Genomic DNA, 16,938 nt, shown 5'->3' with positions numbered 1-16,938 from the left:
TAGATGTGTAGCATTATTTCTGAGGCCTCTTTTCTGTTCCATTGGTCTGTATATCTGTTTTGGTACCAGTACCATGCTGTTTTGATTACTGTAGCCTTGTAGTATAGTTTGAAGTCAGGTAGTGTGATGCCTCTAGCTTTGTTCTTTTGGCTTAGGATTGTCTTGACCATGTGTGCTCTTTTTTGGTTCCATATGAACTTTAAAGTAGTTTTTTCCAATTCTGTCAAGAAGTCATTGGTAGCTTGATGGGGATGGCATTGAACCTATAAATTACCTTGGGCAATATGACCATTTTCATGATATTGATTCATCCTATCCATGAGCATGGTATGTTCTTCCATTTGTTTGTGTTCTCTTTTATTTGATTGAGCAGTAGTTTGTAGTTCTTCTTGAAGAGGTCCTTCACATCCTTTATTTTTTTATTTTTTTTATTTTTTTTTGAGACGGAGTCTCGCTGTGTCTCCCAGGCTGGAGTGCAGTGGTGTGATCTCGGCTCACTGCAAGCTCCGCCTTCCGGGTTCACGCCATTCTCCCGCCTCAGCCTCCCAAGTAGCTGAGACTACAGGCGCCCGCCACCATGCCCGGCTAGTTTTTTGTATTTTTAGTAGAGACGGGGTTTCACCATGTTAGCCAGGATAGTCTCGATCTCCTGACCTCGTGATCCACCCGCCTCGGCCTCCCAAAGTGCTGGGATTACAGGCTTGAGCCACCGCGCCCGGCCCACATCCTTTATAAGTTGGATTCCTAGGTATTTTATTCTCTTTGTAGCTATTGTGAATGGGAGTTCATTCATGATTTTGCTTTCTGTTTGTCTGCTATTGGTGTATAGGAATGCTTGTGATTTTTGCACATTGATTTTGTATCCTGAGACTTTGCTGAAGTTGCATTATCAGCTTAAGAGATTTTGGGCTGAGACATTGGGGTTTTTTAAATATACAATCATGTTATCTACGAATAGTTACAATTTGACTTCCTTATTTCCTAATTGAATACCCTTTATTTCTTTCTCTTGCCTGATTGCCCTGGCCAGAACTTCCAACACTATATAGAAGTGGTGAGAGAGGGCATCTTTGTCTTATACTGGTTTTCAAAGGGAATGCTTCCAGTTTTTGATCATTCCATATGATATTAGCTGTGAGTTCGTCATAATTAGCTCTCAATCTTTACATTCCCTGACTGACATCAGAGTGTGGTTTCTGGCCAGAGAGCTCAGCTGCCCAGATGTCAGCAGCACAAAAGAGTCATAGGTAGATTTCAGGTTGAAAGTTTGCAGGCAAGGTTGCCTTTCCCTGCCCCAAGTCTGTTCCACCCACATCTTGGCTGATGGCCGGTCACTCAGGCCAAGCCCCTGGACTCACCTGGACTCCTCTGTCTGTGGCTCACATCCACATAGAATCTTTCAGGTGTCCCACCAGTTCTCCCTTCCAATTATCCTGGTAATCTGACCACGTCTCAAGACCTCTCCTGCCTGGATTCAGCTGCGAATAGAAGATTACATCAGAGAGTTTACTACTGGGCATAGACTTGGGCCATCAGTAGAACTTTCTGCAGTGATGGACATTTTCCACTTTTCACTGTTAATAGTGTACCCACTGGCCATCTCTAGCTATTGAGCAGTTGAAATATGAATAGTTGACTTTTTAATGTTATTTTAATTAAAATGTAGATAGTCATGTGTGGGTGGGGCTGCTGTAGTGCAAATCTAACTGAGGAAATATCTAGCTTCCCACAGCATGCTTGGAGTTTGGAAATGCTGGAATTTGAAGCATGTGACTTCAGATCCTGAAGGCCCTAGGACCCCAAGAGTGACAGAATGAGAGGAGAATTGGAAGGATAAGAGGTCATGGCTTACAGAGAGGGGAGGGCAGCTAATAAGGAGCAAAACCCATAAATGGCCAAAGGAACTTACTGGCAAATTGGAGAGGAGGAGGCCAACAAGTAACGGTGACACAAGAATGCTGGGTGTGTCACTTAATTGGATGGTTGTATGATGCAGACATCATCATTTATTTTGTTGAAGATGACCATGTCTTGATGTGTAAGTCATCAGTTGCGATGCAGAAGTGACAAAAGAAAGAACAAGTTCAAATATGAAGTAAGAATTTGCGTGTGTGTTTGTGTGTGTGTGATGGATGTCAATAAAATATGACATTGAATGTTGTCTCTGCATTGATGGCGAGAGAGTTTGGCCTTCCAAAATGCAGTTAAGATTCTAGCATGTTGCCAAGTGTAGTGTAAATTTATAGAGACTCCTATTTGGGAAAGAAAAGTTTAGACTATTCATTTGGATGTCGTAACATTTTATTACCTATAGTTATAAGAGTTCAAACTGAGAAGAAGGCTCGGCGTGCAGGGCCTACCTGCTTTTGCTGTTATTGTTATGCAGGCCAATTTTTCTGAATTTCTTATTGCATCATTTATGAAAGTGGTAGCATTATGGATGTGTTTAAGATACTGTTTTATTCTGTAGGCTTATTTCATACAATGGGCTATATCCCTTTGTAAGCTTTGCTTTATCCCGGTATGCTGATTTGAAGCAAAGTTGGGACATATGCCTTCTCCTGAGACCTATGATTCATTTTAGATGAAGATGATACCAAGAGATGTTTTACCTTGCTTCTGTCAGTTCCCAAGACTCCGCACCCAGCCTACAGGGGAATTAAGGGAAAGAAAGTTGAGAAAATTGAACTCTTCTTGTATTGGTCAGCTTATGCCGCCGTAACACAATACTGCAGACTGAATGGTTTAAATAACAGAAATTTATTTTCTCATATTTCTGGAGAACAGAAGTCCAAGGTCAAGGTGCTAGGAGGCCACCTCTCTTCCTGGCTGGTTGACAGTACTTTCTCATTGTGCCTACTTATGGCTTTCTGTCTATGTGTATGCAAAGGGGAAGAAAGACCTCTGATGCTACTTGCTCTTCTTATAAGCACATCAAGTCATGTTATATTAGGTCTCCACCACTCTGTGACCTTAATTTAACCTTAATCACTTTCCTAAAGGCTCCATCTTCAATACAGTCACATAGGGATTAAGGCTTCAGCATATGAATTTGGGGAACACAGTTCTGTCCGTAACACTGCTCATGCATGTGTGGGCATAGAGCAGTGTGACTTGCACCCTGAAACTGCTAGGATTGTTGTTTTATTATTTTCTGGACATAGGACTTGCTGGTACCAAGTTCTGCTAGAAGAACCCACCCAAAATTTAGGGCTGTTCTTCCCTCACTGCTGTCTCTTTTTCTCATGTGGAAGACGGATCTGTCCAAAATGCAGCTTGGGTATTTGCAGATTATAATTCTACTGTGTGTAGGAAGACTTCTTACATGGTAACCACTTCAAGGGTAGCAAGAAGTGCTGTACAGGATGAATAAATCTATGCAAAATGTACACTGTACTCATAGTCAAATAAAACAACGTCTAAGGGGTGCATTTTCCTATATCAGGTTAGCAAAAGCCCGAAAGGATAATGGAGATCATGTGGTTAACGCTGTGGTGAGGTCACATTCTCGTGACCTTTCCAGTGGGCGGGTAGACTGGACCAGCCTGGCAGCAGGACTTTGGCTAACAAAAGGCCGAAAAATACACAGATTCCTTATTTTACCAATTCTACTGCTGGGAACCCATGTATTGAATATGTTACAGATGTAAAAATGAGGTAAAAATCACATATAAAAGACAGGTAGATAACTTTCAACATATACAGATTATTGAATACTAAGTATTCTTTATAATTAAACTATAGAGCAATGTTTGTTGATATAAGAAATTGTTCATGAGATGTTGCTGAGCCGAAAGAAATTCAAAAACCTTGCATTAGTACCTTATTATGTAAAAAATCATTGTACAGAATAGATTATATTAGAAATAATAAATCACCAAAATCCCAGTCAAAGTAATTTTACTTATCTGGAATGACAGAATTCCTGGTGGTGGTTCTTCCTTTGTTCTTGGTTTTTGCTTTTTATTTCTCTATCCTTTCCAGATTTCCTGGATTTAGCACAGAGTAAATACTAATTTTTAGTAGATTAGCTGTGATTAAGACTGAAGTAGTTGGCTACATTACTGCGAAGTAGCGGCTTAACACTTTTTATACTTACCCTAAGGCCATCCAGGGATTCACTGGGGCAGGTCTTTTGCCATCTCCTCTCTTTCTTCTGTGTGCCCTGAGCTGACAAGATTGTGATTGGAAGGTGATTGTCTTTTCTTTCCAGACACAGTGAGGACCAATAGTTAAATTAAATTTGGATTTAAAAAATTATGAATCATGGAAATTATTCCAAGTCATTTGCATTCAGGAATGGAGGTTGCCTTAGGTAGCGGTAGCTCTGTATGGTGGAATAAGCCTTGAAGATTCCACTTCTTTCTGTTATTGCTGTAAGGAGAAAGGAGGTAGACAAACAGGCCTAATTATTCCCCATACTGTGTGGGTCACACTTGTCAAGTGCCTGAGGAGAAACCTTGATTCAGTGCCTATTAAATCCCATATTTTTTTAATGACAGGTCACTGTTACGCTTTTAAAGAGTTACATTTTATAAAAATTAGTTAGTAGAGTAGCATTTAGGAGGCAGTACAGGTTACGGGAAATAGGCTGACACATCAAAGGACATTGAAATAGAAATTAAAAGGCAGAAAGCCTGAGTTCCGGGCCCACTTATGTAACTTAATAACTTTGGGCCCTTAAACAATTTCTTTGGCAAAACTATGTTGATAATAATACTGGCTCAGAGCCTGAATTAACATGGGCCCAATAAAATGTAAAGGAAACAAAAATTACAATGGTAATTTAAAATATGTAAGACTCCTCCTTTCTCAGCATGAGGTGCTTCTTGTGTATTAGTCCATTCTCATGCTGCTAATAAAGACATACCCAAGACTGAGTCATTTATAGAGAAAAAGAGTTTTCATGGACTCACAGTTCTGCATGGCTGGGGGGGCCTCACAATCATGGCGGAAGGTGAAGGAGGAGCAAAGACATGCCTTGCATGGTGGCAGGCAAGAGAGCATGTGCAGGGGAACTGCCCTTCCTGAAACCATCAGATCTCGTGAGACTTACTATCATGAGAACAGCATGGGCAAAACTTGCCTCCGTGATTTAATTACCTCCCACCTGGTCCCTCTCACTACATGTTTAGATTATGGGAGCTACCATTCAAGATGAGATTTGTGGGGAGACATTGCCAAACCATATCACCTTGCATAGAGTCCCCTGTGAACCCATGGACATGGAGAGAGGTGGCAATAGAAGGTCACGGCAGCTGTCTCGGGGACCAGAGGTGACTGCACACAAGAGCTGCGTTGTCCTTCGTTCTTATTTTCGGCTGTCTTCCACCGTCTCTGAAACCTTCCCTAGGTGGAAATTCATAGGTTCCACTCTTTATCTGGGCACAACATTTGCTGAACTGCTTGTTTACATTCTACATAATTAAGAGATTTGATCAAATAAGAAAACCATATGAGAAAGCATGTTGAATACATAAATACGCTTCATTATGTTCTTCCTAACACACCACCAGAATTATGCAAATCTCTTTCTTTCATCCTGTTGGTATTCATCACCTTCAATACTTTAAACTTTTTAGCTATAGTTGCATTTTGCCAAATCATATTTAATCTGATTCTCACTCTTTGCTCAGATTTTGTCTTGTTGATATTATTTCCCCAAACCTTCTCACATATTCTGTTCATAACAGATTTACTTTTCCAGTGCTATTCCAGTCCCCATTGGTGATATTATTATTCCTTTTCACATATTCTGTTTGTAACAGATTTACTTTTCCAGTGCTATTCCAATCCCCATTGGTGATATTATTATAAGTACTTCATAAAATTAAAACAAATAAAAAATTAGATGAAATGTTCAATAAGAAATTTGGATGACTGCTTTCCTTAACATATATTTTAAGTAAAATTCTGTAATGGGGCCTTTTTAGGTTTGCATATCTCTAAATTATTAACTAGACACAGGTAAAAACATAGGGCAGAGGTTACTGTGAAAATCACAGGATGCTTAGATATGCTATAATAGAAAATACCTTTTAATATTTACACAACCCTGGTTCCTGGAGGGATGTGTAATATAATAGCTTTAGGCAAGAAAATAATTTGTATTTACTCTCAGCCTTTTATTGAGATGAGGGTTTTGTAATGCCTTGGTAAATATCACCTTCAGTTAACTATTGCTTTCTCTGTTGATCATTGCTAGATGATACATGTAACAAATACTTCAGTCCCTTTTTTAGTTCATTTGAGCTACAGATCTCATGAGACTTATTCACTATCATGAGAACATGATAGTGGTGGGCAAACCTGCCGCCATGGTTTAATTACTTCCCACCTGGTCTCTCTCACTACGTGTGGGGATTATGGGAGCTACAGTTCAAGATGAGATTTGTAGGGGGACATAGTCAAACCGTATCACGTTGCATAGAGTCCCCTGTGAACCCATGGACATGTAGAGAGGTGGCCATACAAGGTCATGGCGGCTCTCTCGGGGACCAGAGTAACCAGATACCATAAATTGGGTCCTTATCAGCAAATTTCCTTATAAGAAATTTACTTGAAGTTCTGGAGCTGGGAAACACAAGATTAAGGCCTGGCAGATTTGGTGTCTGGGGAGGGCCTGCTTTCAGGTTTATAGATGATGTCTTATTGCTGTGCCCTCACATCGTGGGAGGGTTGGTAAGTCTCTCTCAGGCCTCTTTTATATGGACTCATCCTATTTATGAGGGCTTCACCCTCTTGACCTCTTCCCCTCTCAAAGGCCCCTCCTCCTGGTACCATCACGTTGGGTATTAGTATTTCAGCATATGAATTTGGGAGACATCAACACTCAGACCACAGCAATCTCATTTGTTTGTGCAGGAATGATAGGAACAACTCTGAGAATGTTGTTTTTAACCTGTACCTATGCATCCATTTATGCATTGGGTCTAATGTTATTTGAGTTTCTGCTTTCTTTCATAAATAAACTCAGACAAAATCAACTGTGGCAAATGGCCTTGCCAGTTTTCGTCTGCTGTCTATCACAGACTAGGAACTTGGTAAATATTTGTGGAGTAGATTAGTTATTGACTGTATTTCACAATATTAAGCTTCTTATGTTAATTCAGGTATCTCTTTAATTATTGGTAAATTATTAATCATGGCTTCTGTATGGTTTTCTTACAAAGGGGAATGTCTGATAGATTTTCTTTTGAGTTGGAAATATACTGTTTTGGGGAAAACCTTCTCAAACTGTTTTTCTTCTGCTCTCACACAGCGACAACAAACACAGAAGACTTCTGTGACCAAATGTATGGATTTTTTCCCATACACGCCAAGCAGCAGACATAGCTGGCTGTCCTTTAATTCAGTTCTGACACTATCTACTCTATCACTCCGACACGATGTACCACACTATCTACTCTCAGAGAGTGTCAGAGCCCACAGGTTGAGGGTTCAGTCCCCAAGACTGTCTCATCCCCCCAGACACCAACTGCAAGTCCAAGCCTCAGAACTTCTGACCAACAGGCTTCAGCTGGGGGTCCCACAGTCCCTGGGTTGGATTCCATTAATTTGCTAGAGCAGCTCAGAGAACTCAGGGAAACACATATGTTTACACGTTTATTTCAGAGGATATCACAAGGGATACAGATGATGATTTGCGTAGGGCGAGTTATGGGGAGAGAGGTGCAGAGCTTCCAAGTCCTCCCGATGTGCCACCTTCCAGTAACCTCCACATGGTCAGCTCTCCAGAGGCTCTAGAGCGCAGTCCTCCAGTTTTATGGAGGCTTCTTGACATCAGCCTTTTTTCCCCCAGGGCATGGGGGCAGGACCTTCTGTGGAATGAGGGTCTTATGACCCGTAAGCAGAAAGGAGGCAGTGAGGATTAGAGTCCTACCTTAGAGCAGGTCAAAGGAGGGCAGGGAAGGTCAGAGAGATTCCTTTTGAGGCCTGCTCCTGAGACCTGACACACCCAACACCATCACAAGACTACAACAGGGACTATAGGAGATATGAGCCAGGAACCAAGGAGGAAACATATAATAACACCACATATACCAATAGGCAGGTAATAAATTTACCTAAAATAGTCATAAATTTGTAGTTGGACCAGCTTCTTAGACTCAATACTCCTTTATGGCTTTACTCTTACAATCTCTCCTCTCTCCTTCTCATCATTTCTTTCCCCATTTACCTCAAGACAAAACACTAGGTAGGAGTGTGTTCTGGAATTTGGTTGGGGGTAATAAAAGGTTAAAGCATTCCATTTACTTGTACCGTTAATTTACTGTAGTACCCCCCTTCTATAATTATGTCTTGGTCTTTCTCAGCAGCTCATAGTTTTACTTCTTTTCTGTGTGTATCTTTAGAGTGGTCTGATAGTTGTACCTGTTTAGTGTCAACATCTGATTGTATTGATCGTGTCCTCTTGCCTTGCAGGAGCTATGCCTGTCCCAGACCAGCCTTCATCAGCCTCAGAGAAAACGAGTTCCCTGAGCCCCGGCTTAAACGCCTCCAACGGGGATGGCTCTGAAACAGAAACCACCTCTGCCATCCTCGCCTCAGTCAAAGAACAGGTAGAAACATTCCATTTCTGTGACATGCGTTTGGGGACATTTTAAACACTTTTTCTAGATGAAAGTTGAAGATTAAATTCTGTTGAAAGAAACTCATACCTATCTAGCAGAGTGTTGGTATTTATTATATAAATAATATTATAATATGGTTGTAATTCCTTTGGACTGCATGTTTTGGGCAGTCTTCCTTGAAAAGATATTTTATAGGGGAAGAAAAACAACTTTGCAGTCAAAATTTCCTATGAGTGAAGCTTTGGCATATTCATTGATAGACCTGACATTTAATGCTTTTAAACGTACAAAGTGAAATAATTAGTCTTAGAAAACATAAAATCTAATAAAAAATTAAAATATATCCAGGAAGTTAAAAATATGTATGACAGTAAATGAATATCACATCAAAGTCAAGGCAAATTGGTTTGTCCAGTGTTTTCTGAGATGGATCTGGAAGGATACAGTCTAAAACTTTCCCTCTCAAACTAATGAAAGTCTGAATGATTCTTCCTCCGATATTACTTTGCCAAAAAATGCGTAAGTAAATAAAACCTGAACCTTAGATTTAAAACGTCACTTTATAAAAGTCATGTTTCTTGTAAATAAAAAAGTAGTGAATAAAGAGAGCTGGATGATCAAGATTCTTTTATTTACTGCTTCTTCTAAACATGTGCTAGAAAATATATCAGTTTTTACAATTTTAAGTTAAAAAGCCTGCTGTGTTTGGGTTATGTGATTTGGTGATGCTGAATTAGCAACTTACCCGACTCCAGGAACATCTCAGCAGAGCAAGAGCCTAAAATGGGAGCAATTAAGAATAGTAACTCTACTCAAAAAGAAGAAGGGCTCTAGAGGAAACTGATTCTGTTTCATGAGTGGAAACTGATTTAGGTAAGAATGGGAAACCACCTAAACAGCCCACTGACAGAAAGGATCAATGATGCTATCAGTCAAAAGTGTGCCATCTGGTCAGGAAATGTTCAGCTAAGTAGGTACTCAAGGGAGAGTTGAATAGATTGAGTGGATAGTCTAGTTTGTGAAAATAGTCAGGAAGCAGGAAATTGGGTTGAGCTTTAGGCTGTGCTCCTTGATTACTTTGCTTTCCAAAGCTTGCTCTTGAGAGTTTTCTGATTATGTTTAAGGGGAAATGAAAAAAGGGACCACCAAGGGAGTTAACACCATTCCCCATCCTCAAACCACTACCTTGTTATGGTTGGGTTATGTCATGCTTTCTTATTCATGTGTGATCTGGAAGTCTTGCTAGGCTACTGACTTCTGAGTAGTAAGAAAATTTAAAGCAGGAAGAATAAATGTAACAACAACAACAACAAAACAAACAAAACGACAAGACCTGTTTGCTGAAAATTATTTTATCACAAGGATGTAAAGTAATTCAGGATGAATAAAAAGGCATGGCATGGTCCTCTGTTGAAAAGCTTAGTATCATCACAATATTACTGTCTCCCAAATTAGGATATAAAATGTAGGTGGTTGTAATCAGAATCCTGTGGCTGGCTGGTTGTTTCTTTGGCAAACTGGATCAAACTATTTTAAAGACCAGTGGAAGTATAAATATATGAGAGTGCAAGGAAAGTTCTGAGAAGTTTTGTCTTACAACCATACCGATCACAATACTGCCCAGTGGGCTCAGAAAAGAATGGTCTCTGTGTAAAACATAATTGAGGGTTCAAAACAGATTCATGTATACATATCTGCCTATTCACTTAAAATTAGTGTTTCAGTTCATTACAAAGAAGTGGCTTACATGGTGTTGTCATAACTGATTCGACATCTGGAAGAAAATTAAAACTGTTAACCTACAGCGTAAAGATAAATAAATCTCACAGGGAAAAAATGATAACTGTAAAAATAAAACCATTAACATATTAGAAGAAACTTTGAGGAAAGAGCCTTGTAAACTAAAGGTAGGCAAGGTTTTAGGTAAGAGAGGAAGCCCAGAAGCCATACATAAATGGTTGATGAGTTTCACAGTGTGAATACTAATTAGTAATAGCAAGACACAACTCAAAATAGAAAGGAAAAATAGTCCAAGAGAAAATATGTGCCACAATTATAATGAAGTGTTGATAAAATTAATATATGAAGAGTTCCTAATGTTGGTGAGAAAAAGATAAATAAAAAAATACAAAACTAGGCAAAGGATATAAACAGAAGAAAGACGCAAGCAAGTAATGAATGTTTATAAAGTCTACTCTAATATACCCATTGGGGACACACAATTTTAAGTGAAAATACGACTTATTTTTGATCTACCAGGTAGACAGCTGTTGAAAAGTAGCTTATATTGTATGCTAGGTAAGAGTTAAGGTTTGGAGAAATCCACATTCTTTTTCATTCCAAATGGGAATATAAATTGCTGTAATTTTTTGGTAAAATGATTTGTTTCTACGCATTGACATTTAAAATGTTCAATAACCACTGGTTTACTCATTTAGATATATATTCTGTAGAAATTAGTGACTAAATAGATAAGACTTTATGTGTATTGAAATTTATTATAAAATTATTTGAAATAGCTAAAAATGTGGATGGCTTGGTGAAGAGTTGAAAATGTTTTATTTTTTCTATAAATGGTATGCAGTCATTAGTAAAAATGAGTTGGGGCTATATGTTTAACCTTTGGGGAAAAAAATCTGTGAGAATTTTAGACAGGAAATTATACAGTAGGGTATTATCCTGTTTTTAAAAACTCAGAACATTAGATATGTTTTTGGTTTGTACATATTTATGAGCATCTAGAAAAGTATAGAAGGAAACAAATCAGTCTATTAACATTGTCTAGCATATGTGTTTTACAGTTAGATGGAGGTGGAAACAGACTGAAGACTTTGGGAGTTTGGGTGGGGATACAGTCAAACTATATCACTGTGAAAAGCTTTTTTCTGAGTAATTAAAAAATGTATTGTTCATTTTTGGGCAGCAAAGATGACTTTTTTTTTTTTTTTGGTGGCACGTAAGTAATTTGGGGAGGGATGCAAATGTGTTCTGGAAACTTGAGATAGAGAAGCCCCAGGTGCCCAAGTCATAGGCTGGGAATTCGGTCCCAAGTGCAGCATCTGCCTAGGTAAAAGCATAAATCAACAAGCAGCAGATTCCATGAGCTGTTTGGGGATGGCCTGATGGAAACAACCAATCTTATCCTTCATTGGGGGATTTGTATCCTAAATCATTCTTAAAGATTCCTTCTTTTTTCCCTCAAGTCTAGAATATTATCTGTGTAGTGAAAGCTAAGGTAAATTGTTTCTTAAAACTTTTATCTGAATTAGCCCTCAAGTAGTTAGCAATAGAGTTAAAAATATAAGACAACCATATGTAAAGAGTTTTAAAATAGAAAAAATTATAGATGAAAATTTCAGGAAACTCTTCTGTCAATATATTATCAAGCTCCAGATGATTTTTACAGATTAAAAAGAAACTTGAAATTGAGAGTGTTTGTAACTCCAGATACTCTATCGTTACACTAATTTTCATTGTTCTTTTAGTTCCACAATCATTATAAACCGTATTCTTGATTTTAGAGGAATTTTTGAGTACCATTATTTAGGATATTGGTAGCATTATTTAGGATATTCAAAGGTAGCAAAACAGACATTCTCTTCCTTTTAGTTGTTTTTCTTATGGCACAAAATATAGGAAAGTAAGAGTAAGACATTTCTGAGGGTTTGTTTTGTTTTTGAGATGGAGTCTTGCTCTGTCGCACAGTCTAGGGTGCAGTGGCGCAATCTTGGCTCACTGCAACCTCCGCCACCTCCACCTCCCAGGTTCAAGTGATTCTCCTGCCTCAGCCTCCTGAGTAGCTGGGATTACAGGTGTGCGCCACCATGCCTGGCTAATTTTTTTTTATTTTTAGTATAGATGGGGTTTCACCATGTTGGTCAGGCTGGTTCTCGAACTCCTGACCTCATGATCTGCCTGCCTCGGCCTCCCAAAGTGCTGGGATTACAGGCGTGAGCCACTGCACCCAGCTGACATTTCTGGGCTTTTACCATGGGGCAAACCATGACACTGAATACTTTATAAATGTGTGTCATATGAAGCTACAAGGAAGAATTTTAAAAATATTCATTTAAAATCTAAAGAAACTAGATTTTTTACATCATCTCTTATGAGGATAGCATGCCTTCCTTTTTATTCAACTTGTACATTTAGAATTTTAGAAGTAACTTACCTCTGTATAACAAGAATCCTATTTGGAAGAAGTTCATTATAAAATACTCCCTTAATTAGTTTTCTTCCAGTGCCACATATCATTACTAAATCTTTCAGCATTATTAGCGTTACTATCATTTGCAACAATAATTTCTGATAACACGATGTGTTATTAGGGAAATGACCTATAATTATTAATCAATTTTCAGATGGTATTTTGGGAAAGCATTTTATGAAATTAATGACAAAATTATCATCCAAGAAAAAGTGGAAGTTAAAACACCTTAGGAAAGGTCAAGAAGATAGAGGATTATCTGCAAAGACCAGTGAAGTTTATATTCGTTTAGTCAGAGAAGGGAAGAATTATCCACAGCATAGTGCTACCCGTTGAACTTTCGCCACAAATCAAAATTTAAATGAGAATTACGTGATTGCTGAATTTTTATTTCTTCTTTCAAACCAGGGTGGATTAGAAATGAAAAAAACAAAACATGAATTTCCTTTAATTTTTATTGCAGAAACACAGCTGTATTAGGAACAGTGATCATCTGTTTCAAGCTGTGAACTGAGAGATAAAGGCACAAGCTAGGAGTCTGTAGAACTGGGTCATGACACATGATATTCCTTATAACAAGGAAGGGGGAACAAGGATCTGAAAGCCTTGTGAATTTCATGCGTACAGGATGGGAGGATTGTAGATAGATTGACCAGATGGGGTGTTTCGACTTCCAGGAGGGTAAAGAAAGAAAATGAGTGTGTATGTAAAGTTATGAAGTTCATGGATGAAGGAAAGGGATGCTCAGGTAGCATGAGATTGATGCAACCACACCTGCATTTGAAGTGTATTTGTTTCTTTGTTAACCCTGTGCATCAGAAAAATGATCATTCAAACTATAAATCAAGGAGAAAAGAGTCATAAATTACTTATTCAAGTCTTGGGAATGTATGCTGGGAGTTCCAGTTATGGATGAATAATTCTAGAACTCTGGATAGATCATCTCTGTCTCTCCACCCCTGCTTCCTGATGCTCTCTTGTGAGTATTTCGTTAGTTACTATAAGTTATTTTGACTTTTCCCCCTAAAACTTAATATTTTCTTTAGTTTCAGCTTGTAACTCCTCTCAGGACACTTATATTAAATCTATCTGTCCTTTTGATAACTCCAGACTCCATTAGAATTAACTCATTTGATTGTTTTATGCTCTGTTCTCTTTAATAGTATTAGTTGTTGGGTTTACAGAGCACTGGAGGCTATCATGGGAGAAAAATAGACTATGGTGTTATATGCTAGATTAGAAAATAAGCTTTTAGTATGCGGGGTTTTGTAACATGACAATACGTTGCTTCTAATGCGTCTGTCATATTTATTACTACAATGCATTGTTAAATATTCATATGTAAAATCATAATATGTAAATGTGGTGTTGGTAATTTTTATGAATTGTCCACTATAAAGGTAATTCATGCATATTGTGTAAAAGTTTAAAACATTAGATAGGAAAAATAAATGAATTGGGTTTTTTTTTTTTTAATGTACCACAAACAGAGGTAGCTGCAAATATTTAGGGAGATTTCCTTCCAGGATTTTTATATGCATATAAGATGATCTGTACAAAATTTTCATTTTGCTTTATAAATATTTTATTCTTCTTTGTACATTTAACGTTCTATGAGGAGTATTTTTTCATGTCATTTAATATTATTTCAAACAAGTTTCTAATTAGTATGTGATATAGATTCATTGTGAATTATTTAATATCATAATTTTATTTCACATTTCTAACTTTGTTGATCTCAGATTGATTCTGTTTTCTCAGTATGAAAAAAAGTGACATGTCACACTTCCTTGTACATTAATCACTGGGTCTGCTTTGACAGACATTGCCTGGAGCAAAGGCTTGAAAAAAAGAGTTTCAAGACTCTTAAAAATTCGCTTGGAAAATATGTCATCATTAATTACTGACAAGGGCCACTGGCAGGTCAACAAAGCAGGGGCTCCTGGGGTAAAATAGTCAGTGCCCTGTGCAGAGTTTGCACAAAGCAAGAAATTAACCAATAGAATATTCTAGAGGGAGCTCATGGGAAAAATGTTGATTTTTTTCAGAGAAATGGAACCAGATAGGGTAGGAACAGTTAAGAAAAACAGGAATTATTATAGAGCAAGGAAACCATGTTCTATAGTATCTCAAAATAAAAACGTTTTTTAAAAGGAACAGATAATAAATTCCTTTAGTTTACATATTTTTGTAAAACATGTATTTCTATGAAATATACATGTGAAACATTTCCTCAGATATAGAATTAAATCATATGTTTTTCCTTTAATAATTATTTTGCTTAGTATGTTTTATGATCAAGAAACTGAGACTTTAAAAAGTATTCAGTGTACCCACCAAAAGTCATACAGGAAATTGCTGCAGAATTGAAATGAGAAATTAGTTTGTTTCACTTCAAATTCAGTGCCTCCCCCTCCACTACACTAAATGACCTCATCATTTCGATAACATAAGAGGCCTACAATATGTTGTCTACTATTTTTCCCAAGAAAAAGATTTTTCTATGACCAAGGTTTTGCTAAGGTCAAATTAAATAGTATTCTCTGCCAGTCTAACTCTTATATAACTAGGAGAAGAGAATGGGGGAATTTCTACATTAATTTGATCTGCAATATATTTAATTTGATACACAATTTTTAAAAGGAATCACTAATAAGAACCCAATTACAAATAATTTAAGGAACTACTATGCCTTATTTTTAATTAATTGTGTCTGTAGAGAAAATGTAACAGGAAGGGAATACTGTAGGTTAGACACATTCTTACTTTAGTTGAAAATTTCTATTGCTGGGCATTAGTGGCCTGGACTGGAGTTATCTCTAGCATGCATCAGTGACACAGGTAAACATGCCTGAGGCAGCCCATCGATCATGTTCAAGTTGCTGTCACTGGGCTGCAATCATAAATGGCACGTGCAAGTTCATGCCCTGGGCTCTAAATGAGCCAGCCCTGTGGCCTCCTGGCATGAAAAAGTGAAGATTAGCATCCTCCTTTTTCACTGAGGACAAGTTCTGACTTTCACATTCTACTCATAGCCTCAGGAAGCAGCTGGGCCACTTGCCTAATTACTGTGAGAAAGAACAACTCAATATCAATAAGGCAAAAAAAAAAAAAAAAATCACTTTTGACAGGTAATCTTCAGCATCTAGAGAGACAGTGCTAAATAGCTTCATTCCCCAAGTCAATAGATTTAGTCATTTGGGGATGCATTTTTGCAAGTTACACATCCTGGAATGATAAAGAAGTCATGCTCAGATTAAAAATTAAAATTACATAAAATTCTATCTAACTATTCCATAGTTTTTATAGGAAATCACAAACAATTCCACATATAATTTTGACACCGCCATATCTTCTATTCTGAAAAGTAGAACTCTGGGATAGCAGCCAAAGATGTTTGAGTCTTTTATTTGATTCAGAGCTTTTGAAATACAATCGTAGCCCTGTTGGCCAGCACCCATACCCACCACCTCCGCGAGAGGAGAAATCTTCTACCCAAATAGATAAGCTTGGAGTCCAGCCCACCTATTAACAAAGCAGCCACTTTTATTAAATTATTTTATTAAATAATACCACACATTTGAGGTACCGTTCAGAGACCTGAAATTGCCTACTAGAGACCTCCTGTCAAAAGCCAGAGGCAATTTATTCTTAAAATGAATCATCTAGAGTGTAAATCTCTCACTTTTGAGAGCTCTGCTTATATTGAGAACAACACCTCATCCCTCCACTGGAATGCCCCCCAAGAACACGGCTTGAATAATGCTGTGGTGATATGGTGACTCTGTCTTTATGGAGACTCAAGATAAAAAAATATCATACTAGGAGCTTTACTGGTTTGTTTACTGACATTGAAAACTTTTCAATAGGTAACTATAGTCAACTGATTTAATATAAATGAAACATTTCAGTAACAGACATATTACTATTACTAGTAGTAATAGTTAATAACTGTATTTTTTTTTTTTTTTTGAAAGGGAGTGTCGCTCTGTCGCCCAGGCTGGAGTGCAGTGGCGCGATCTCGGCTCACTGCAAGCTCCACCTCCCAGGTTCACGCCATTCTCCTGCCTCAGCCTCCCGGGCAGTTGGGACTACAGGTGCCCGCCACCATGCTCGGCTAATTTTTTTATCTTTAGTAGAGACAGGGTTTCACCGTGC

The 16,938-nt window shown here is 38.0% G+C and overlaps 1 protein-coding gene across 6 annotated transcripts in view; it reads left to right on the top strand.

The window, feature by feature from the left end:
* Positions 1–16,938, top strand: part of CTNND2 (catenin delta 2) — a 931,128-nt gene that overhangs the window by 162,975 nt on the left and 751,215 nt on the right. For 3 of the 6 annotated variants that reach the window (XM_045394720.3, XM_073993150.1, XM_065546100.2), the window contains exon 1: positions 8,426–8,561. The exons of 1 other annotated variant lie outside the window; for it this stretch is intronic. In XM_045394720.3, coding sequence (XP_045250655.2) covers positions 8,430–8,561 — 132 coding nt within the window. In that variant the 5' untranslated portion in view covers positions 8,426–8,429. Of the gene's footprint in view, positions 1–8,424; positions 8,562–16,938 lie in introns of those variants that run through there. 2 more of the 6 variants (XM_045394725.3, XM_045394719.3) reach the window with 1 other exon arrangement.

The sequence above is a fragment of the Macaca fascicularis genome, chromosome 6 (genome assembly GCF_037993035.2).
Source record: "Macaca fascicularis isolate 582-1 chromosome 6, T2T-MFA8v1.1".
In the NCBI taxonomy this organism is placed as follows: Eukaryota; Metazoa; Chordata; class Mammalia; order Primates; family Cercopithecidae; genus Macaca; species Macaca fascicularis.
Note: the sequence above shows the minus strand (reverse complement) of the source record. Positions and strands in the feature narration are given on the sequence as shown.